At 40.4% G+C, this 26,814-nt stretch overlaps 1 protein-coding gene across 2 annotated transcripts in view; it reads right to left on the bottom strand.

The window, feature by feature from the left end:
* The window catches only part of LOC139462355 (uncharacterized), a 57,900-nt gene that overhangs the window by 19,742 nt on the left and 11,344 nt on the right, over positions 1-26,814 (bottom strand). For both annotated transcript variants that reach the window (XM_071244012.1, XM_071244013.1), the window contains exon 2: positions 5,026-5,195. In XM_071244012.1, the coding sequence (XP_071100113.1) occupies positions 5,026-5,195 (170 nt within the window). The remainder of the gene's footprint in view (positions 1-5,025; positions 5,196-26,814) is intronic.

Genomic DNA, 26,814 nt, shown 5'->3' with positions numbered 1-26,814 from the left:
TGTACGATGTTGCCAGTGGCATCTAATGTGTTGTTCTATATGAACCCTGATAGTATTGTTACACTATATTGTTCAGTGGGAAACACGTCCGTCCATCCCTACCAGTGTAAACACATTCAATCAAGACGTATTTATGGCACGTAGATTCATTGTGTGAGGTGAAGCTTGCTGTGCACGCAATCGGCCCATCACAGCAGAACACCGCTGTGTACAATGATGCAGTGTGTTTGCGGAAACCCTCGAGTCAGAGTAATAAATTACAGTCAATTATTAAGTCAGATAAATGGTTGTTAGAGGACCGGTGGCCGTAACGTATTCCTCTCCAGCAAAGGGTATTAATTTCACAGAGCTTCTCATAATGACCTTATGTGAGAGCTGTGGTATCTCTTAAATCGAAATTTCGAAAGTTTCTTGTACATGACAGTATATATAATATATACACACATGACCTGTACGCCCTTGTAAAATGTGTCATACATACACACATGACCTGTACTCCCTTGTAAAAATGTGTCATATATACACATGGCCAGTACTCTCTTGTAAAATGTGTCATGTTTACTCTGCACCAGTTCTCCCTTGTAAGATGTGTCATAGATAGACAAGGCCAGTACACCCTTGTAAAATGTGTCATATAAACACTTGACCAGTACTCCCTTGTAAAATGTGTCATATATAGACATGGCAAGTACTCCCTTGTAAAATGTGTTATATAAACACTTGACAAGTACTCCTTTGTAAAATGTGTCATATATAGAAATGACCAGTACTACCTTGTAAAGTGTGTCATGTTTACACTGGACCAGTCCTCCTTTGTATAATGTGTCATATATAGACATGACCTGTACTCCCTGGTAAAATGTGTCATATATAGACATGGCCAGTACTCCCTGGTAAAATGTGTCATATATAGACATGGCCAGTACTCCCTGGTAAAATGTGTCATATATAGACATGGCCAGTACTCCCTGGTAAAATGTGTCCTATAAACACTTGACCAGTCCTGCCTGGTTAAATGTGTCATATATACACATGGCCAGTCCTACCTTGTAAAATGTGTCCTATAAACAATTGACCAATACTCCTTTGTAAAATGTGTCATATAAACACTTCACCATTCCTCCCTTGTAAAATGTGTCATATAAACACTTGACCAGTACTCCCTGGTAAGATGTGTCATATATACACATGACCAGTACTCCCTTGTAAAATGTGTCCTATTAACACTTGACCAGTACTCCCTGGTAAGATGTGTCATATATACACATGGCCAGTACACCCTTGTAAAATGTGTCCTATAAACACTTGACCAGACCTCCCTTGTCAAATGTGTCCTATATAGACATTGCCATTACTCCATTCTATAAGGAAAAAACGGTACTGGTATTTAAGGTATCTCACTGTATTTAGGTCCGAAGTGAACTCTTTTATCACCTAAACAATGTCGCATCCATGAAGATGGATGAATCTGTATCGAGGCAATTGCAGGAACATATGCCAAACAGAAACTCCGTAAAAGAGAAGTGTAAATATTTAGTGAAACCAGGAGTGATTCATTTCAACAGTTACTGTTTTGAGTCACACTCTCGCGCACAAAAAGAAACATTGGCTCAACAAGCACCTTGCATGACTGCTAGGCCTTCCTGTAACTGCGACATAGAAGCCATTCCGGTATGATTACGTAGCTTCATATCCAATAATGATAAATTCGGAAATTGTCAATTAAGTGCGCAGACTTTACAGGCCTGTGTAACCGATATGAAGCAACTCCCCGATTTAACTGGGAGATGAAGCGAATGCACTGGTAGTAATGAAGACAGGGAGGGGAAATCTTGCTAATTATGTCCGGTAAAAAAGCTTCTCAATTTCTGAGTAGCCATGATATATTGATGCAGTGCATGCTAAAACAATTGATTGAGCACAACATTGACTCTTTCTCTGGCAATGAAATATCATGATTACAAAATCCAATTTTTAAGCGATGCGCAAAAACGCCCTTTGGGATAAGAAAAGAAACTTAATTGAAACTTGCAGTGCCTTCTTGTGAGGCTATTGTGGGATATAGCAAATTAGTTTGTTGTAGGAAAGGTGTTACTTCTTTGGTATAATTAGCAAATCAAGAATCATGTTCGGGAGGAATCTGGGATTCGAAACTAATGAAGGATCGTTGAAACTAAGGGAAGCAACTCTTCCTGGTATGTCTGAGACGACCTAGCTACACACTCCCTCCTTGGAAGAAAAACGTGTTTAATCAAGAATAATTCGGACACCTGACTAACCGGCTTAATGCTCACCGGGACGAGCTGGAAGAAACATACTTCTTTAAACAAATCTTTTGTGTGGATAACATTAATAGGACACATGGAGCCTTGTTATTGCTAGGAGCCTTGCAAAGCTCAACTTTGGAATATTAGTTCAATTTTCAAGATATATAAATTTGAACACCCGGAGGTCAAACCCTGTAAATAATTCACGTTTTATCCAGAAATGACGTCACATTATTTTCACTACTTATTAAAATAAAACAATTATATGCTTGTATTATTTTCTTTAAGAAGCACAGTTTGCACGTGTTGTGTCTACTAAGGCAAGTGCCTTTGTCCGAAATATGCCTCGGTTCAACCAGCAGTCAAAACGGGTATGTGGCAGGATGGTCTGGTAAAGTGATTGTTAGCGCCTGACAAGAAACCATGGTTTGTATACTCCCCAGGGAGACGAAAATAAAAATCGAGTGCACACTGATCCATTGCCCGGGATAGTAATGTCAGCGCTTTGAGAACGCACCGAAATGTATGGAGGCTAGCGAGATATAAGTACACACATCATTATTACTATTATTGTTGTTATTGTTATTATTATTGTTGGTGTTATTGTTGTTGATGTTGTTGTTGTTATTATTATTGTTGTTGTTGTTATTATTATTATCATCATTATTATCATCATCATCATCATCATCATCATCATCATCATCATCATCATCATCATCATTATTAGGCATCCTTGCGTAACCAGGAAAAACAACATCATACCGTTATTGTCAGTGTGTCAAGTGTAAGCATTAGGTTTCACTAAAGATAAATTTGAGACTCGTGTACTCATGTTATTTTGGTATCTTGAGTAATAGGTTTTCGGTCTTACCTTTCTTTTATCAGCCTCAGGTTAGAATAACATCTCCCGCGTGGCCAAGAGGAACCGCAATGGCGGCCGTTTCTTAGCACAGGATAAACACATCGGGGAGGAACTTAAGAAGGCATAAACACCCCAATAAATATATGCCTTTGGGCTCAACACTTCAATAAAACCTTACAAATCTTGTAAATAGCGATTACATAGCTGTCAATCAATGTATATAACAGTGGCCGAGTACCAGTCAGCATTTATATGGATTGAACGTCGTGCCCTGAATGTAGTCGATATCAGTGTGATTGTTGTATGTGAAGGTCGATGGCCAGATAATCATCTGGTCAGCCGCGTGTGGAAGATACGGAATGCCTGTCTTGTGTTGGTTAGCCTTGAGTGGCCATTTACGCTGCTGTAGGCATTGATCGCTTTCCTCACATCAAATATCTAAAAGTGGTCGCTCATCCACGTGAAGAAAATCGTTTGAGTTCAATGGGGTAACGTATGTTTTTAGGTCGTGTGTACGGTAAGGGAAAGCTGTTCAATGCATTCTTTCACTATGGTGCTGATTTGGGGACCGTGGTCGTATAAGCAATGGCCATCGGGTAATATAGTGTCAGCGATACTTCGAACACAAGTAACTAATATATCGGTTAAGACGAAATGACAGAATAACCCTAACAGAATGCTCCTTTAATATAGGTCTTATTCGATCCCTTTTAGTCGAAGCGTAGACTAACATCTAGTCTCTGAAATGAACATATCGTACAGAAAAAAAACAGTTGTTCAGTTATCTTAATAAAAATATAGTAAAAGGAGCCCAGTGACTCTCTTCATTTTCGGATACTGCAGTGATCTAGACTTGCCAAACATTATAGACTTGCATGGGTGTATTTGATATATTTGTATCAGGGTCTGTAAGACAGACTAGTCGAAGCGTGATGAGTTGATATAATTATGGGATCGTTACTGCCCCCTTCCTTAAGAATACAGAATGATTTAACTTCATTGATTCGACGTATCCATTATGATTAGGTTATGACAGGCTGAATATATGATGTACAGAAGCATTGACAGATACGGTAACCTATACAATGTACATGTGTGAGTCGGCCACATCGACATGCTCTTATACAAGGTAGAGTCCGCCATACAGGGTACAATATGCTTTTTAAGTCACATTACATATTAACGTTTTTGACTGGATATAACGGAACCCGCTTCACTCGCAATCCCATAACGCTTTGTCCACAAAGATTATACCTTTGCAGCTGATGAACTATTGTTTTGATGTCCCTACTTTGAAGAAACTTCCGCATCTATCTAAAAACACAACATGTGAACAAAACCAACAAAGACCTTTCAGGAAACACACACCGTATCAGTGGATATGTGCGTTAAAATGTAAATATATAACCAGAGAATAATCAGTCCCAAATATATACCGAAACAGACTCCCCTCGATGCAAAAGGCAAAACAGCGATAAACATTTCATGAATGGATCACTGGAATTCAGTTAGGACACCAGGTGTTCGAGAAAAGGGTAAGTATACCCCACCGACACTCACATAGTCCGCAGTCACATCGACCATGTTTAACTTGACACCCTCTACATAAGGACACCTTTCTTTCTTTCATTGTTCCTAAGGCTATATGTGACTAACAAATGTACGTGAGACCATATGTGACTCAAAGATATATCAGCAAAACATTCTGTACAAGAGCCTTAAAACCACAAGAATATTTACGAACACAAACATCATCGCACTGTGAACCTGAATGGTACTGCACCTTTAAGACAGAATAAACCACTCGTACATTAGCTTCCGAGGAATCGATTCCCCAACTCGACGATGAAGCTGACCAGCACACGAGACTGGTATAAGTAGTTTAATCGGCCCTACCTTTCTCAGAGCACCTGCGTTCAGATGTAGCTTCCTGGATGTCGAAGAAGTCGGCCGTTGAAATGCAATGACAGTGCAAGGAGCTTTTCAACACTGCCACATGTGCCCGAGGCTTTGTTTGAACTTTTATCAGAAGCAGGGAGGTTGATCCCAAGAGTACGAAACTAATTCTGAAAAGTGAACATAAAACGCCATGAGGTCACCCGAGACAAATCTTTAAGGGACCTCACAAATAGCCATGGGCATCTGTACATGGCTTGCAGTTTGAGAAGTCGAAACCACACATGCGGGAATGGTGTAATTGTGTTGTGAAATTGGTCATTCACAGCATCATAAAAGGACTCCCAAATGATCACACACCATTTTAGCATAGTTTCGTATCTCTCCTCCCCGGCGTTCCACGGGCATCTTTGGTCTAGTCAATTTGCATCCCCGACACTTGCTTACTGTCGCTGAAGGCCAATGTATGCCGGGAATGACCCGGGGGTCGTTGGTAGATTCGGATCTGAAGGGGGTCGGCTATATCAAGAAAGCGGGATGTAGTCACTCGTGAACGTGAATCGATACATTTTCCTATGTAGAAATCATTTGGGATCGGCGGAGTACTTCTAAATTCAGCATAGACACAGTGTGAGACTGGTCGCTTCACATTAGAACGCCTCTTCCATATATTGCGATTGGCGGAAGCAGCGCTAGTGTGTATGGGGATGAGTCTGGGACTGGCTTGTGGTAAATTTAATTTGTGCCGTAATTAGGACACACAGTATACTACAAGGTTTGGCATTATTCAGTTAGTTGGTAATTCAACCAGAAACAAGGCAATATTCATCACTTAACCCACATCATCTGTGTCAGCGAATACATGACACGAAAGCTGCTTGGATTTGGAGGAATTTAAAAGGTACCATTAACTAAAAAGTAAAAATAATATATATGTGAAACTCCAACTTCATAAATCGATATATGATTTTAGACGAGGTAATTCCCATCAGAATCTGTTTCACGCTTTATGTCGCACTCCCGCTTGTTGCGAACTACGGATGTGTGGACATATGTCTGTATCTCCAGTACTTCAAGCTAAAGTAACGCAGTATATGCAATAGATTCTAAAATCAACCGGTCGTGAGTTTGCCCAATTTCGATCGATTCTCAGCGCCCTTCTCGTTCTTTTGGATTTATTCATATTGATGATTTAATCGACGTGTTAAAATGAAGTATTGTTACAAAAAGTTTTCTATCCAGCTCATAAATTGTCGCACTCATTTGAGAGAACAGCCATTAAACACCGTCCTTTCAATGATGAACTCGCGAATGTACTGATGAACGCACACATATGACCTTGCACGAATGAATGCCCCAAATTCCTGAAACACGCACATGCCCTTTGGTTGATGCAGTCCTAAATCTCTTGATGAACACGCACATGCCCTTGTATTGATTGACTCCCAAATATCTTGATAAACACGCACCCATTTGGATTGATGAACTTCCAAAATCTTGATGAACACACACATGTCTCTGCATTGATAAACTTCCAAAAGTCGTGATGAACACACATGTGTTCTTTCATTGATGAACTCCCAAAGGTACTGACGGACACACACATGTCCTTGCAGTAATGAACTCGTTACTCGGACTTCACCATTTTGCATTCATAAAAGTTCGCTTACAGATATCCGATTAACTGTCATCTTCCCGAGGCAAGGAAGTTAACTGACTATAAAAGTCCAGTTTCCACCCTTGCCGAACTAGGCTGGAATTATTGAGTAATATTTTGGCTGGACTAACGAGTCTATGCATAGTCGAATCAAAATCGGGTAACAAACTAGACATCCGGTAAATAAACAACATGGATATTAACGAGCAGAATTCGGTCGACTGCAGGATTTGCAAAGCAAGTGTACCGTCAACTGGGCGTCGACAGATATTTTTCAAATCTTTTCATGTTTTTAATCATGGTGCTCAAATGATTTGATGCGCTTCGCGAGGTAAGACCCGTTCTATTACAATACAGATTTTGATTATCGATCAGATCATCTTGACTGAAGCAAATGCAAATGATATGAGAGGTGGAACCTGATTGGTCAATAGGAGGGACAGAGAAGGGACATAACGCGTAGCAGTCACTGGTGGCGCTACGATCAAGCAAATCAATTCTAAAGTAGTTCGGCAAGGGGGGAAACTGGACGTTTATAGTCAGTTAACTCCCATGCTTCTGGAAGATGGAACTGTGGGAATCAGAATAGCCTTTTCCTGTTAAAGAAATACGAAAACTGCCCGCTCTATCACGACCAGCCTCGAACGATCACTCGTGTGGTGATGAAAGCAGTAAAAAGTTTCCAAATATTGATAAACATTAATAAACACAGAAATAAAGGTGTCATTGTATTAATCAACATTAATAAACACAGACAGAAAGATGTCCTGGTATTAATCAACATTAATAAACACTGAAAGAAAGATGTCCTTGTATTGATAAACATTAATAAACACTGGAAGAGAGTTGTGCTTGTATTGATCTTAACGACATAAAACAATCGGCTGTATTCACAAGTACACGAAAACCTACTTTTAGGTTTCAGGGATGCACTTTACTTTTCTGTCGATGTGAAGCCCAAACTAAAAGTGGCTTTCCTGCACTAGTCACCAAAAAACGAAAATAACTGAACTTGTAGTTGATCAACACTGTAGGAGGGCTTTTCCTGGAGGCGATGTCACTCTAGAATAGCTTCCTTGTGTTGAATAATTGATGACACGAGAAATTCCTTTTTATGAACCAGTGATTTTGTTTGGTCTTTACCGCCACACTCAGTAATATTCCAGTTATATCACGAAGACCTGGAAACAATCAGTTCTGGATCAGAAAATCCAGTGATTGGAAATTACGAGCAACAATCCACGCTGTTGGGGTACGATTACAGCAACCAACCAAATCACGAAGCATGACCACCCGATCCATTAAGGCGTCTCATACGACCAGCAAAGGTTGCTTGGGAGCAAATTCTACCCTGAATCTCTGAAGGGTTTGCACCAGTGAGCATCCAGAAAACACCCAGAAATGGAATTGGGGAATACAAATATGCAAAGATTACAACAATATATCCAGAATTTAATACGATTACCCCAAAATAGAACCAGTGAGCAAGAATGTTTTCCCGCATTTATGGCACCATTCGAGCCATATCACAGCAGGGTTGATAATTAAAGCGACAAAACCCTTTCCATATCCAGTAGAAACAGCTGCATAAAGCAGAGTCGATTGTACGATTCCGACTATATCATGAGCATGTGTTAATGAATCACTATCAAATAATAATGATACCAGGTGTTCGCGAAAAGGTGAGTGTATCCTGCCCCACCGGTGGCAACCGTCACAAACACATGCAAAGGCAAGACAATTGTTCACCTGAAAAAACATGGAAACATATGGGACAAGTCAAACTAGGGACTAGCATCGGACATAAGTTTTGTCACTGACGCGTCATTTTTTAAATGGCCTCCACATGTCTACCGTAAAACTTTTTGAAAGCTTTACTGAGGCCTTGAATGTTGTAACCTTGATCAAACAACTTCTGAGCAAGATTTGGGTATCGCACTTTGTGGTTAAAGCTACAACCCCTTATTATAAATTGAAATGATAAATTGTTTGAATAACATTACCATAAGGCGTTGAATCGGATGGTAAACAATTGTTAGATTGATTATTATTTAACAGACCTGCGAATACAAAAAATTCTCCGTGACTACGTATGTGTTGGGAACATTAGCCCTGAGGTTTCTTGTATTTTCATTATCTTACACAATATTATTAGCTGAAGTTATTTACGGTTATTTTCCCAGCTCCCCTGAAAGGAAACCGACACGATGCATTTCTCATTTTATCGGGTGGTATATTTACTTACTGCGTACATCACTTGTATTTCCGTTCTATATCGTCAACAAATGCCTATGCAGTTCAAATGCAAAAACCGACCGGTTATAATCCCTGGTTCGCTGGACCACATGTGGAGCGGAACAATTGGTGAGAAAAACAACCTAAAGTGACAGGGTATGTATTACGTTCTGCATGCTGTTAATGCAGCAATTACTTTCTAATATATTTCAATTACTGTTATTTCCGCCCGTCAACCCACTGCTATGCATCGACAGGTTTACATTGGTCATTTCAACATCAAAGGATGCTCGTTATATAATCGGAAAACAAATTAGCATCGCTAAATATGTTACCAATTTTCAACGAATGGCAATTCCGTTTTTTTCGATAAATTATTTGTTTGTTGTTTAACGCCGCACTCAGTATTAGTCAAGCTATATGACGGCGTTTTGTTAATAATCGAGTCCAGATCAGACAATTCAGTGATTGATATCATGAACATCGATCTACGCATTTGGGATACGATGACAGCGAGCCTGACCACCCGATCCCGTTAGTCGCCGCATACCACAAGCATGGGTTGCTGAAGTCAAACTTTAACCCGGATCTCCACAGGTCTATCGATATCTAACGACCTTAAAAATCAGCACGTTATAACTGTAATTCAGATTAATAAGGTTGTTTTTTTTATCACGGGGTTTAAATTTTTTTCTAGGTGTATGTCCAATTGCGTGATATGCGGCATTATGCCTGTCTTACACTACCCCGTTGGGATTCCAGGTTAGATTTTTTCTCATTCATTGTATCATAGTTTCATTGTATCATATTCCACAGTTGCCATTCTGTACTGTTTTCCCTTAATTGACTGAGTGAGTGAGTGAGTGAGTGAGTTGGATTTAACACCGATTTTAACAGTATAACAATTATATCGCGGCGTGTCATCTAAAAGTGGGAGGAAAGCCCGAAGTGATGCAGGTTTCGGACGCTTACCACTTCGATGAAACCCACGAGCACGGGTATGGTGCTGACAGAACTAGAAACATAATCGGGGCGAACCGAGATTCGAACCCACAATCATAGGTTTCTGGGTTGCCCAAGGGACGCAACTCTGCAGAGCGAATTGCGGCGCCTTAGACGACTGGGCCACCCGTGCCCCCTTAATGGACTGAGTGGTCAGGCGCAGTGTCATCGTACCCCGACGGCGTTGATCGTTGCTCATAATATCAATCAATGAATTCAACTGTCTTGCCCAGACACTATTATTTCCAGGCTGCTGTCAAATAGCTGGGGTATTGATAAGTGTGGCAGAAAACAACAACCAATAAAATCCAAGGATATAATCTTTATGATGCAGTTTCGTCCAAATTTGTTAACCTTAGATCATTGAAATGCCGCTGGGCAATGAAAGAGAATAACCATCCTAGATTCTGCCGAAACAGATTCCACAGGGCAAAATAGGTGTGGGTACTATATGAACAGACCACTGAAAAATCAGTGATGACACCAGGTGTTCGCTAAAAGGGTCAGCATGTAAGTTATGTTGTGCGGAGTCAGGTAACACCGACGTACTTGATTGTGCAAATTGTGTTTCGCGGATGCTAACGATAGGGCAGGACATGCTTACCCTTTTCGCGAACACCTGGTGTCATCACTGATTTTCGGTGATCCATTAATATAATTGTCACCGCTATTTTGCCTTTTACGCCCAATGGAATCTGGTTATTCTCTGACGTTGACGTGTTATATTTATCTAATTTTCAAATGGATCGAATCAAATTAGCTTGTATTCTTACGGTAGACCCTGTGGGAAATCTGGGGCAGAATAGCACGTCAGTACACCATGCTGTGATTAGAGTAGAATGCTGGCTACCGTGTGGTCAGACTCTCTCAGTTGGTTATGTGTCATCGTTGAACATTTGCTCGTGCTTACTGGTGAGCTTATCCAGTCTACAGTATCTACAATCTGTCGTGATATAGCTTCGCGAACAAATAGTGCCATCACTCGTTGATAGTGGTTCATAAACAAATGAGCATGATATGCAAATATATACACAGTATATTTTCATTGTATTATGGGCCGGTGGCCTGAAGTACCGAAGAAATTTGTCTGTCTGTCTGATCATGATATGGTAGGAATCGTACAATCGACTTCTTATGAATATGGAAACGGTTTTGTCGATTATATTATCATTAATTTATTAAATATTGCTGACATGGCGTCTACTATTACACCCACTTAAGTTGCAAACTTGTCTATTTTATGCAACTGTTGTTTGTGGTAAGGTTACTGGAACATCGTTCACCGGATTACAGGATTACCCAATTATCATGGCCAGTCTGCATTAACACGGTAACGTTGCGTAAACAGATAATACGGCCTTCTCCTTGCCTTCCATTTTGTTCCTCGTAAATTCACCGATTTTCACATAATGTAGTAGCATCGTATTTCAGTTCAACACGGAAATACTTTCAACCTCATTGGAAATCATGAGACGGACAAATGCCACGGGCATTGGACGGGTGTTAATGCCAGCGTGTTTCAGAAAACAGCAAAATCCCTTTAATTTACTCATCATAAAATACCACGAGGCCACACATTCAATATGTACCACAATCTTGAAATGCATTATTGACCCTCGTGGGGGTTCCTTTTTAGAATTCGTCTCCAGCAACCCATGCTTGTCGTAACAGGCGACTATGCTTGTCGTAAAAGGACACAAACGGGATCGGGTGGTCAGACTCGCTGACTTGGTTGACAGCGTGCTCGTAAGCCAAATTCGTGGATCTTTGCTCATATTATCGATCACTGGATTGTCTGGTCCTGTCTCGAATATTTATCGGCCGCCGTCTTACAGCTGGAATAATGCTGAGTGCGGCGTTAAACAACAAACAAAGAAACAAAACATTTATTAAAAAAACAGAACAGCTTCCTGCGCGTGTGCTGTAATACATCATCTACGTTGTTACATACATTATAGAAAAATACAAAAGGTTTTCAATACATGCTAAATAAATACTCCAGCCATATCACTGCGGGGGCCACAGTGTATGGACTTCACATATTGCACCGATGCTGGGAATTGAAATTGATCTTCCATGTGACGAATGAACGCGACTACCTACCACTTTATTAAAATACATAATCTCTTGATTTTCATCAATAACAATGTCCTGAGTAGCACGGGCTTTTTGTATTAAAACGATGTAAGATGTCGAGTTCAACAACCGTTAAGAATTCGAGAGGAGTACATTTCATCAATTTCATCTTACGATCCAGCAATGATTCTACTGGAATGAATCCAAGGCCATATCGCGCCGTTACTTCTACGCCCCATAGAACAAGGGGATTTCACTATAGACGAACTAATCAGGTGAAGATGATGCCATTCATTTCCCCACACCACTGTCAGGGGTGACGGGTTTTGCCCTTGCACGGAGGGAGTAATATAAGAAGGCCTCTGATCCACAGACATCAGCTGGTGATAGTGTTGGCAGAAAATTGGCTCCTTCGAAATATATTGGCTGTACCTCTTCCCTATCACACTACAGAACCAGATCTATAGTAATACACATATGATATTTTATGAAAATGATCTCCATGGAAACAGAAAACCAAAGAGCATTACATATCTAACACATGAACCCCATTCTATGATCAGTATCATAAAGTGATGTCTTGAAATTCGGAAGCACATAGTATTAGGGGCAGGTTTTAGTCTTGTACGGAGTTTCCTACAGATCAACCTCGTTATTGCGTACCTGTTTGTGAAATAAATGGGACAAAATCAATTTCGATAATCATATCAAATCTCCATTAAAAGTAGAGTATATTGTACCTTTCCGACTTTGTCATGCGCATGTGTTTCTAAATCGCTATCACATAGTTAGAATACCAGATGTCCACGAAAAGGCCCGGGTGGTGTTTCACTTTTTTTTAGTGGTATATTACAATTTTTATCTATAAACTACGATGATTTGTCCTTCTTGCAACAAGATTGATCGATTGGGATTCGACCAACGATCATCTAAGTGATCCTGTGACTAAGGGACGCAACTTTGTACAACGAGCGTGGTTCCTTACACCAGTGAGCCCTACCTGTACGTCCTATTGTTCGGCACAAGTATCGCGATGTAGCGATATTGGGATTATTTATGACCAAACCAGTGTACTTAATACCATCATATAACACGCATGCGTATTCCACTGCCACATCCTGTATAGCCATTGACCGTGACATGAAAATAACCACAGTCTGAATATTCATCATTGGAAAAACAGGCCAAGCGAATTGATCATTCCATTAACACTCACGTCAAGTCTACGACATTCTCAATCCATCTCCACTCATTACAGAGAGACTTCCGAGGGCACGCGTGCTATTCCAGGGATCTCCTTGCTATCAAATCAGCTTACTAGGTCTATCTCTAATAAGAGATAATTATAAGTCAGAAGTCATCCCTCACACATCAGAGAAGTGGGGCACATACTGTGTGTGGAGTTTGAATATTGGCAAAGATAGGATGGGTCGGCAGTACCGTATTTACACCAAAAAACGGTTAATTGACACCGTACGTGCAACTTTAAATAATTAATTTCTTTCATGTGAACTCTGATGATGAAAATGTTAATATTTAACCAACATCTGTGATCTTTAAAAGGGCAAATTACTCCTAGGCCTATCGTTAGCTCGGCAAATTACGTGTAATTACGTTAGTAGCCGAAACAAACGGAGTCAAAGGAAAAGCTCCCAGAATGGTTAGGCTATGATAAATAAATGATCCAGCTCCTAAAATGAAAGCATTTTTCATCATGGCATTGTTCAAAGGATTAACTCTGAGATAATACGTGCCTGAAAGTTCCAATCTTTCTACATTACCTATGTCACTTACAGAATAATTGGTGTCCATTTTCCTTCCTCCAAACTTTATGTTCTTTGAGGAATATCGCAGAGTGAGGCACAATATATGAAAGATTAAATACACTTAATTGCATGCATTCATGACTATCCTAATGACGTCTTCATATCAGTTTCAGACAGGGCAATCTAAACTTAGTATATCCAATATGGGTAGGGCAGTCCATGAATATTGATCTTGTTTGAGTCTTGACTTGGTGAATCTTCGTGATGTGGAATGTGAGGCTGTTTGGTGAAATTATAAATATAATAAGTTGGCATTTTGCCAAAGGACGTATAAATTATCTGTTAATTGTTGGGAGTATATTTACAAACGGAGAATATTTTTATGGCGTGTCATGAGCCTAATTGGTTAATTAGGTTTACTTCTATAGGTCAAATGTAAAAAAATAATGGATTCTTAGTGATGAAATATTATATACAAATGACCAATGCCTTTCTCTTCAGTGATGTAAGGATATGGGTAAACAACCTATAACTGAACTTCATAAAATGATATATGTAGAATGAACTGCACCTTTACTTTTCCGTGATGTAAGGCTATCGGTTTAATAGCCTATACCTTTATTTCTCAGCGCTGTAAGGTTATCGGTTAAATGGCCCATACCTTTACTTCTCAGTGATGTAAGGTTATCGGTTAAATGAACTAAACCCTTACTTCTCAGTGCTGTCAGGCTGTAGGTTAAATGAACTATACCTTCACTTCTCAGTGCCGTCAGGCTGTAGGTTAAATTACCTATACCTTTACTTCTCAGTGCTGTCAGGCTGTAGGTTAAATGAACGATACCTTTACTTCTCAGTGATGAAAGGTTATTGGTTAAATGACCAATACCTTTACTTCTCAGGGCTGTCAGGCTGTAGGTTAAATGACCTATACCTTTACTTCTCAGTGCTGTCAGGCTGTAGGTTAAATGAACGATACCTTTACTTCTCAGTAATGTAAGGTTATCGGTTAAATGACCTATACCTTTACTTCTCAGTGCCGTCAGGCTGTAGGTTAAATGACTTATATCCTTACTTCTCAGTGTCGTCAGGCTGTAGGTTAAATGAACGATACCTTTACTTCTCAGTGCTGTCAGGCTGTAGGTTAAATGAACTATACCTTTACTTCTCAGTGCTGTCAGGCTGTAGGTTAAATGACCTATACCTTTACTTCTCAGTACTGTCAGGCTGTAGGTTAAATGACCTATACCTTTACTTCTCAGTGCTGTCAGGCTGTAGGTTAAATGACTTATATCCTTACTTCTCAGTGCCGTCAGGCTGTAGGTTAAATGAACGATACCTTTACTTCTCAGTGCTGTCAGGCTGTAGGTTAAATGAACGATACCTTTACTTCTCAGTGCTGCCAGGCTGTAGGTTAAATGACCTATACCTTTACTTCTCAGTGCTGTCAGGCTGTAGGTTAAATGACCGATACCTTTACTTCTCAGTGCTGTCAGGCTGTAGGTTAAATGAACGATACCGATACTTTCTGTGCTGTAAAGCTGAATGATTCATTGCATATACCTTCACTTCTCAGTGATGTAAGGTTATCGGTTAAATGGCCCATACCTTTACTCCTCAGCGCTCTAAGGTTATCGGTTAAATGACCTATACCTTTACTTCTCATTGCTTTCAGGTTATCGGTTAAATGACCCATACCTTCACTTCTCAGTGATGTAAGGTTATCGGTTTAATAGCCTTAACTTTACTCCTCAGCGCTCTAAGGTTATCGGTTAAATGGCCCATACCTTTACTTCTCAGTGATGTAAGGTTATCGGTTAAATGACCTATACCTTTACTTCTCAGTGCCGTCAGGCTGTAGGTTATATGGCCCATACCTTTACTTCTCAGTAATGTAAGGTTATCGGTTAAATGACCTATACCTTTACTTCTCAGTGCCGTCAGGCTGTAGGTTAAATGACCGATACCTTTACTTCTCAGTGCTGCCAGGCTGTAGGTTAAATGACCAATACCTTTACTTCTCAGTGCTGTCAGGCTGTAGGTTAAATGACCGATACCTTTACTTCTCAGTGCTGTCAGGCTGTAGGTTAAATGAACGATACCGATACTTTCTGTGCTGTAAAGCTGAATGATTCATTGCATATACCTTCACTTCTCAGTGATGTAAGGTTATCGGTTAAATGGCCCATACCTTTACTCCTCAGCGCTCTAAGGTTATCGGTTAAATGACCTATACCTTTACTTCTCATTGCTTTCAGGTTATCGGTTAAATGACCCATACCTTCACTTCTCAGTGATGTAAGGTTATCGGTTTAATAGCCTTAACTTTACTCCTCAGCGCTCTAAGGTTATCGGTTAAATGGCCCATACCTTTACTTCTCAGTGATGTAAGGTTATCGGTTAAATGACCTATACCTTTACTTCTCAGTGCCGTCAGGCTGTAGGTTATATGGCCCATACCTTTACTTCTCAGTAATGTAAGGTTATCGGTTAAATGACCCATACCTTCACTTCTCAGTGATGTAAGGTTATCGGTTAAATGACCTATACCTTTACTTCTCAGTGCTGTCAGGCTGTAGGTTAAATGAACTATACCTTTACTTCTCAGTGCTGTCAGGCTGTAGGTTAAATGACCTATACCTTTACTTCTCAGTGCTGTCAGGCTGTAAGTTAAATGACCTATACCTTTACTTCGCAGTGCTGTCAGGCTGTAGGTAAAATGACCTATACCTTTACTTCTCAGTGCTGTCAGGCTGTAGGTTAAATGAACGATACCTTTACTTCTCTGTGATGTAAGGTTATCGGTTAAATGACCTATACCTTTTCTTCTCAGAGCCGTCAGGCTGTAGGTTAAATGACATACCTTTACTTCTCAGTGCTGTCAGGCTGTAGGTTAAATGAACGATACCTTGACTTCTCATTGCTGTAAGGTTATCGGTTAAATAGCCCATACCTTCACTTCTCAGTGATGTAAGGTTATTGGTTAGATGACCTATACCTTTACTTCTCAGTGCCGTCAGGCTGTAGGTAAAATGACCTATACCTTTACTTCTCAGTGCTGTCAGGCTGTAGGTTAAATGACCTATACCTTTACTTCTCAGTACTGTCAGGCTGTAGGTTAAAGGACCTATAACTTTACTTCTCAGTGCTGTCAGGCTGTAGGTTAAATGAACGATACCTTTACTTCTCAGTGCTGCCAGGCTGTAGGTTAAATGAACGATACCTTTACTTCTCCCTTAAGTGACCAATACTTTTAACCTTTTTCAGTGCTAGAAGGCTATGGTGAAATTACATACCTTTACTTCTCAGCTCTGTCAGGCTGTAAGTTAAATGAACAATATCGTTACTTTCTGTGCTGTAAAGCTGAATGTTAATTACATATACCTTCACTTCTCAGGGCTGTAAGGTTATAGGTTAAATTACATGTACATTTACTTGTCAGCCTTTCAATGTTATCGCGTAAATGGCATTCCCTTACTTCTCCCGTAAGTGACCAATACCTTTAGTTCTCAGCATTGTGAGGTGCGGGGAAATGACCTGCACCTTCATGCTCAGTGCTGTAAGGCTGTTGGCGAAATGACCAATACCTTTATGCTCAGTGCTGTAAGGCTGTAGGTTAAATGACCAATACATCCATGCTCAGTGCTGTAAGGCTGTTGGCTAAATGACCAGTACCTTCATGCTCAGTGCTGTAAGGCTGTTGGCTAAATGACCAATACATTTATGCTCAGTGCTGTAAGGCTGTTGGCTAAATGACCAGTACCTTTATGCTCAGTGCTGTAAGGCTGTTGGCTTCATGACCAATACCTTTATGCTCAGTGCTGTAAGGCTGTTCGCTAAAATACCAAACCTTTATGCTCTGTGCTGTAAGGCTGTTGGCTAAATGACCAATACCTTTATGCTCAGTGCTGTAAGGCTGTAGGTTAAATGACCTATGCCTTTACTTCTCCCTAAAGTGACCAATACTTTTAACCTTTTTCAGTGCTAGAAGGCTATGGTGAAATTACATACCTTTACTTCTCAGTGCTGTCAGGCTGTAAGTTAAATGAACAATATCGTTACTTTCTGTGCTGTAAAGCTGAATGTTAATTACATATACCTTCACTTCTCAGGGCTGTAAGGTTATCGGTTAAATTACATGTACATTTACTTGTCAGCTTTTCAATGTTATCGCGTAAATGGCATTCCCTTACTTCTCCCGTAAGTGACCAATACCTTTAGTTCTCAGCATTGTGACCTGCACCTTCATGCTCAGTGCTGTAAGGCTGTTGGCTAAATGACCAATACCTTTATGCTTAGTGCTGTAAGGCTGTTGGCTAAATGACCAAAACATTTATGCTCAGTGCTGTAAGGCTGTTGGCTAAATGACCAATACATTTATGTTCAGTGTTGTAAGGCTGTTGGCTTCATGACCAATACTTTTATGCTCAGTGCTGTAAGGCTGTTGGCTAAATGACCAATACATTTATGCTCAGTGCTGTAAGGCTGTTGGCTAAATGACCAGTACCTTTATGTTCAGTGCTGTAAGGCTGTTGGCTTCATGACCAATACCTTTATGCTCAGTGCTGTAAGGCTGTTGGCTAAAATACCAATACCTTTATGCTCAGTGCTGTAAGGCTGTTGGCTAAATGACCAATACATTTATGCTCAGTGCTGTAAGGCTGTTGGCGAAATGACCAATACCTTTATGCTTAGTGCTGTAAGGCTGTTGGCTAGATTACCAATACCTTTATGATCAGTGCTGTAAGGCTGTTGGCTAAATGACCAATACCTTTATGCTCAGTGCTGTAAGGCTGTTGGCTAAAATACCAATACCTTTATGCTTAAAGCTGTAAGGCTGTTGGCGAAATGACCAATACCTTTATGCTCAGTGCTGTAAGGCTGTTGGCTACGGGACCAATACCTTTATGCTCAGTGCTGTAAGGCTGTTGGCTACGGGGACAATACCTTTATGCTCAGTGCTGTAAGACTGTTGGCTAAGTGACCAGTACCTTTATGCTTAGTGTTGTAAGGCTAAAGGTTAAATGAACAATACGTTTATTTCTTTGGAATATAAGGCTGTAGGTTAAATGAACATTACGTTTACGTATGGGTGTTGTGATGCGACATGAAACCAATAATACATTTACAATTGTTGTGATGCAAGAGTTCAATTTAAAGTTCATTTAAAGACAGATGCTGTGGTGCTTTTAGTAAGACGTGGCTATATTATACCCTTAGTCTTTTTCATTTTATAACAAGCACGTGTTTATAATTTCTTCTAACCTTCAGTGTACGAAAACAATCCTTGTCATTTATTATTTATCAATGGCCTGCAAATAATACCGGTATTCGGGAAAACAGACAAATATTGGACTTCTGGTAAACTAATCTTTATGTTTATTTTATGCAGTCAGATAATTGTTAACTTCGGTTCAATTATCAATTATCGACAAAAAGGAGTAAACGGCAAAATGAATTACTTGATATTGCCGAACCTAATATACCGTTCTTTTGACATGTAGTAAGTATGCTGGAGACGCAACTCCCCAATTTGGTCTGAAGAGTTGGGTCGCATAATGGCGGTTTAGAAATAGTAACGGTACATAAACCAATATTTCTATACGCAGTGTACTCTTTTCTTTAGAACACTTTTATCATGTCAATAACATAGGAGAACGAGGCAGTCCACCATATGTGATATTCTAACTGTCACTGATATTGACAAGCTGTCAACAAGAGATCTCATTGATTAAGGTAGAAACATAGATAATGGATGCAACTGTAACCCGACTTCAACCCAACACAACCGTTTGGTTCCCCAGCTGACGCCGAGAACAGTAGGGTAAGGGGACGATTATACACAACGAAGATTTACAAGAGCCGCAATGTTAGACTTGCACGCGTCTCTAAAGCAATACCTAGTTTAAATCATAAGTTCTAGATTATGTAACTAATAGGAACAACTTGTCCCTATATGAGATTGGAGTGTGCTGTCCACATGTGACTTGCCTATTAGGAGGATATAATTACTCAAATCCATGGATTTTTCTTTCAGTACAGCCTTGGAGTAGGGCTACCGCCATTTCTACAGGGTTATATACATACAAAAGGATATAAAATGATTTTACAAATGTTAAGGCTAAAATGAACAGGAAATATTATCCGACGTAAATAAATAAAGACCCTCTTCTATCCATGCTTGTCATAAATTATTTCATATATTTTGAATCGAGGAAGTGCTTGAAATGAGAAGTGCTGTGATCCCATTCACTGAAGCTGGGGCACATCTTGAACACAGACAAAACAGAATAAATTATTGCATCTAGTTGTATTAGGATAAGTTTGAAGCGCGGTTTCGTATCATTTCGCCGGAAGCAGCTCTGGGGTGGAAATAGAAGGTTAAGACGGGTTCTGTTTACCAGGCTTGTCATTAGAATATAAATAACCATCATTTCGTCCCCTGGGATACAAACAGAAGAAGAAAAAACTATAGAGGCGGAAATAATGGCATCCATTGATGTTTTGAAATGAAATGTTGAGGAAGTGATTTGGGATAATTTTGTAGCCGATGTATATTGCTAATTGTGTATGGTTGCAAACTTTACATTGTGCAATGTAACATGCAAGGGAGAGTATGAGTTTGAAATTATATTTTGAGGAAATGACTTGTTATAATTTTGTAACCAAATCTCAGTTAAATCTACTGTATTAGCGACAACAATGACATACTCGTATGAGCCTCGTATTTTGAGAAGTGGCGAGTAAACGATGTGGAATATAGTGGCAATCAGTTTATGTCATAAATGCGGCCGTAATTCCTGATTTGCCGGGAACAGGTGAACACGGTATTCTCCCTATATTCACATCCAGGCTGATACATTGTTCCTGATTTGTGTAACTACCCAAGTCATGATTCATACAGAGGCGATGGATGCAGCAGTAGTTATTGTGATATCAGCAGTCGTCGTAATGACGTGGACAGTGATGATGGTGGATGTGATGACAACGGTGGTTGTGGCAGTGATTTTGATGATCATGGCGGTCGTTTGTGAACGTTGTCATGATGATGGTGATGCTACTTATAACGTTGTGGTGAGATGCTACTGTTTATGGTTTTAGAGGTTGTGGTGATGATGATGGTGGTGGTGGTGGTGGTGGTGATGCTGAAGATGATGGTGATGGTGATGATGATGCTGCTACTGCTGCTGATGATGATGAGATGATGATGGTGATGATGATGATGATGATGATGATGATGGTGATGATGATGATGACGATGATGATGATGATGATGGTGATGATGGTCATGGTAATGTTGGTGATGATTGTTTTGGTGATGATGTTTTACTGCTAAAGAAGCACGAATATTTCAATATTTGTTCACAGTAATCGCAAGTCCAGCTACTCTATAAAGTATTCATCACCTCAATGCTGCACACGCATCAGGCCTCAAGAGAAATCAAGGCAATACTGCAGCCCATGAACGCCGAGTAAATCACACCAACGGTAATTATAGCTCTAACGAAACCTTATTACCTTCAATAAACAGCTCTAAAAAGATTCTCCTTCGAAGCAATAATTAACAAAAATAAATATTTGGGTTTACCATTTCAACAAACGCCAAGTCCCTGATAATGCGGGCATATATATTTTGTAGAAATCCATGCACAAGTTCATCATGTTTTCATGGAAGGCATGCTGAGAAACAGACATTATGGTTCATTATTTAGCAATCTCTTTTCAGATCCATACCTACAGATGTAGCTGATGGTAATGTGCATATCATACATTCCTAGCGCAACTGAAGGGCATCTGAAGGAAATCTTAACTCTGCAAGAAACGCAAACCCCGAAGGAGCTAATTCTCGTGAAAAGCTGCTGACACGAATGTCAATAATTTGAACATCGATTTAAACATTTTACGTCTATCTTAGACAGTGTCTTTGTTAGAAATGACATGCGCAAAAGTTAAGTATTCATTATTGATCAATATGTCTTCGCATGATGTGGCGTCAGTGAAGAGACATAGAACTTGAATGGTTCTGGAAGTTTTCTTAAAGATATAAAGCACTTTTGAAGGCACGTAATTTGAAAGCTAACAATCGAATCTTATTAGATCGTTGAGGGAATGGTTTGGGTCCGGCGATGTTCCGATGCGACTGAATTGATATGGACGTGAGGACAATGGCTTCGTCATGAAATACACTACCGGGCAAAAGAAAGTATACATCAATGATTGATGGAGATTGAAAATGCAACAAACAAGGAATGGTTAATCGATGGAGATTTATTTGATACGGAAATCATAGTTGTGTTTTGGACCTTAATTTTGCAGTGTTTCAACGATTGTTGTCATCGCTGTAACGCTTAGATAACGTTTGCAAATTTTTGTTTAAATTGTTTGGACACCAGTGTTGAACCTAAAGGATAAAGTAAAGTACTGTCCAATACTAAGTGAATTGGCACATATCAAAAAATGACTTAATAGCGAATGCTTGAATTTTTCAATATGTAGTGATCATTATACAGGAAGGTGGGTGAGTGTGAGTGAGTCGGGTTTAACAGCACTTTTAACATTATTCCAGTTATATCACGGCGTGTCAGCTTAATGTGGGAAGAAAGCCTGAAGTGATGCAGGTCTCAGACGTTTACCACTTTGGTGAAACCCACGAGCACGGCTATGGTGCTAACAAACCTAGAAACATAATCGGGGCGAACCGGGATTCGAACCCACAATCATAGGATTCTGGCTTGCCCAAGGGACGCAACTCTGCACAGCGAATCGCAGCGCTTAAGACGACTGGTCCACCCGTGCCCCTATACAGGAAGGTGTAAACATATATTTGTATGCAGAATTGAGCAATGGTTGTACTGCATGACTCTTTAACGTTTAGCAGCTGTTGTTAGTTACAGAAACTTACTGCCAACACGTATGATCATACGGAACAAATGTCAAGGCCGAATTAATAGAATGGCTTGTCTATAAGACCTACTGTAACCTACTATTACAGTTATTTGACGCTCCTTTGAATATTATTCCAGTTATATCACGGCGTGTCAGCTTAATGTGGCAGGAAAGCCCGAAGTGATGCAGGTCTCAGACGTTTACCACTTTGGTGAGCCCATGTCCATAGGTTCTGGTGTGCCCAGGGAAGGTAACTCTATTCTCTATAGACGACTTCCCGGACACTTGTTTAGTGGGAGAGTTACGACTGCAGTATATTTATGCTAAGATAGTTATGACTGTCGTAAGTCTAATTTAATATTCTAAACTTTCCGACTCTTTTATGTCTATGTTAAAATGCAGAGGTTGCTACTGTCTTGTCAGTGTTAAAGCTGTAATGCGAGGAACTCCGTCTGGAAAGGGGAAGCTATTTCAATTACACGAGAGTATGTCTCTGTTGACGTTCCATCCCTAGATGATACGATAAGGTGTCATTTGACTACGTACACAGCCTGGATTGTGAGTGGTGTTTGAGATAACCTTGCTCCAAGGCCACACTGAAAGATAAGTGCATGTGTGGGCAGTAATTCTATTCTTATAATAGGCAAGTCTAGATATCTGAACAATAAAAGTCTAAGAACGCCAGTCTCTTATAGGGACAACTTGTTCTTATCATTGATATAAGCCTTTGACGACTTGGACACCTGTGTCCCATATATAATTAGTATAAATGTTAGTATCTTCATATCGTGAAGGATAATTTTATTAATACATTAAACTTTAATTCATATCAACAGCGCCAGGTTAACGAATTTCATCGTCAACCACGGGCAGTGAAACTCCAGTGAGTGAGTGTTTTACATGTTGTACGCTGTTTTTAGCAATATGTCGGTCACGGGAAGCGGTCAGCAGGTCGCGGGAGCTTTACAGAAACCCGAGTCTGGAGTGCAGACCAGGATCATAATGGTGTATCTACACTCTACAACCAGTCGACAATCGTCAGGATGGTAACGTCACTTTTGAGCAACGATCGCGACCATGACGTAAAACAGGCGTCTTACGATGCCGAAATGTTCGCGCACCGGTCGCGATCGACGGGAGGTCTATTGTGACTTGTAGTCCAATGTACACGAGGTAATCGTTTAACCCACGTTGTGTTCTATTTCCTTCACTGCACCTCCAGCGTGTAAGTCTAATTGGCAAAGGTTAGTGATATGAAAACAAACCCTGGCTCGTGCCACTGAATTCGTGATTGCGGATACTTTGGGCTCCATGTGTCAAAAGCAGGGTGTTCAGGTTCATACGAGCTGAGGGGCGGTCGGGTAGCCTAGTGGTTAAAGCGTTCGCTCGCCACGCCGAAGACCCAGGTTCGATTCCCGACATGGGTACAATGTGTGAAGCCCATTTCTGGTGTCCCCCGCCATTATGTTGCTGGAGTATTGCTAAAAGCGGTGTAAAACCATACTCACTCACTCACTTATACGAGCTGAACTGACTTGTGACCATGACCCAAGAAATTTTTTTAAAAATATATCAAACTCAAGTCTTGAATGGTTTGGAAAGGCTAGATTGCCTTAACTCTAAATCAAGCCCTATTCTGGGTTCCATTTGGGTTTGTTTGTTTTGTGGATATATATTCCTTAATAAGATAACTTCATTTCAGGGAGTATATGTTAGTCTGATGTACATTAAGTTCGTGAATTCGGGCACTACCCGTGTTACACATGTAATCAATGGATCATTCAGTGCACACATTGTGTGTTTGTTTATTTGTTTGTTTGTTTATCGCCGTACTCAGCAATATGAGGGGGGTCTGTAAATAATCGAGTCTGGATCAGACAATCCAGTGATTGAAATAATAAGCATCGATCTACGCAATTGGGCTACGATGACATGCATCAACCAAATCAGCGAGCCTGACCACCCGATCTCATTAGTCGCCTCTTACGACAAGCATAGTCGCCTTTTACGGCAAGCATGGGTTGCTGAAGATCTATTCTGACTTGGATTTTCACGGATCGTGCTCACAAGTACAGAGACATAATGTTCTATGAACTATGTTTGTGTCACAATATCACATCTGTCTTGTGACCGCAGTAGGCTCTGTATGGTAACTTAAATGTTACTCGAGCCAGTCATAACGTGACGAAAAGATGACGTCATAAAAAAACGGCGACTGGCCAATCAGATGCTTGGATTGTATTACGCGTAATGAAAACGTACGTTCCGGACAATCACCGTTATAATCACTCTGCACGTTGTGCATGGCATAAGATAATTGAATGTCAATTGTTTGTATATCAGGCTTATATGATTAATGAATATATTATACCTCTTTCTAGCCGTGCAAATGTCAACGTCACATCTGTAAGTGTAAGAGTAGAAACGGGACATGCTGGTATCACTGTTTATATATATTTACGTATGATAGTCAATAGGTCTTTTATAACCTCTAGATCGCCTTCTCGATCTTATGAATACATCGTCTGCCTGGAGAACGTAAGGTCGGTGGTTCGATCCCCGACCGCATCATGCCAAAGGACGTTATGAGATGGTACTTGTTGTTACGCTGCCTTGCGTTCAGCGTTAAGGGGGAAATCAAGGACTCGGCTCGGAGTCACAATTTTGTTTATGAGTTGGGTATCCATGTTGAAACCGTGGCATGGTATCTCGTCATTCGTCCGAGCTGGTACATGCTGCACACATTAACATAGACACGTACACACATTCATGCGCATCGCTATGTAAGCGCAATAATTTCGAACGCGACGTTAAATCTTATATCACCTAGCCTTACAACCCCTGTGGTACTGTATTATAAATTTATAATCCTTTGGTTCAAAAGCACCATTTCATATCAGCTATTTATTACCCCATCAGCGCGAGCGGCTTATCTGCGCCTAGATAAGGACTAGAATATCAGAATCTAGCCTCAGATTAAAAATGGCAAGATATGACAAGCTGTAGAACGTGACTTGATCCAGCTATCCCATCATAACTTGGATCTTGGTGCATGTCATCTTATATTTCTTGGCGGTAGGAATTAATCATTATTGAGTTATTACTCATGTTCATTATGAACCAACGTCGAGAGGCAAGCAATACATCATTCTGGCTTAATATCACTCGAGAATATGAGAACTACTTAAGATGAACCTAGAGCTTTGGGGTCCCCTTTCTATTATCAACGACGCTTATGACCGGACAGTTTTCTTGTCCGGGCGACAGGTGGCAATAAGCATTTTCAGATAACAAATCTGGTCCAGCGAAATCTGGACCGGAAAAACTAAGTAATATAAACGCAAATCAATGACATTCGGAAAAAACAACCTTTGCACTACTTTTACTAATGTTGAGATTGTACTCAACAGCTCCGACCCAACCCAGACCCAACCCAGACCCCATCCTTCTACGGTTAACCGTCCACAGACAACCCTCTTCTTCTGTCATCGGTCAACAGCCGACCCTCAATCTTCTTCTGTCAACGGTCAACAGCCATCCCCCATCTTTCTGAGGTCAACAGTCAACCTTCAATCTTCTACCGTTAACCGTCAACGATCAACTCACAACCTTCTACCGTTAACAGTTAACAGCCAACCCTCAATCTTATACTGTGAACAGTCAACAGCCAACCCTCAATCTTCTACCGTTAACCGTCAACAACCAACCCTCAATCTTCTACCGTTAACCGTCAACAATCAACCCTCAATCTTCAACTGATATCGGTCAACAGCCAACCCTCAACCGTCTACCGGCATCGGTCCACACCCAAACCCCACCCTTCTACCACCTACCGTCTACCGTCAACCTACAATTCTAAATCTTTAATCCGGAAACTCAACTTTTCCTCTTGGAGCTAACATCAATGACGACACATGCAATGGACGTGTTGGTAACTGAGAACATTTCTATATTAAAGACACACTCACCATGGCCGCTTAAAATATGACTGTATATTAACCTCGATTACCCATACTATACATTTCGTGACACTCAAACTAGTTAACCCGTTTAAGTCGGGCAATGTAAGGTTACCATCTCTCAAGAGATAGTTAACACATTTCCCCCTGGGAGCTAATTATATAGTCTGGACCTACAACGGATGCACACTCTGACTCGACAGACGGGTCT

The sequence above is a fragment of the Haliotis cracherodii genome, unplaced genomic scaffold (genome assembly GCF_022045235.1).
Source record: "Haliotis cracherodii isolate W230 unplaced genomic scaffold, xgHalCrac1.p SCAF_15, whole genome shotgun sequence".
Taxonomy (NCBI): domain Eukaryota; kingdom Metazoa; phylum Mollusca; class Gastropoda; order Lepetellida; family Haliotidae; genus Haliotis; species Haliotis cracherodii.
Note: the sequence above shows the minus strand (reverse complement) of the source record. Positions and strands in the feature narration are given on the sequence as shown.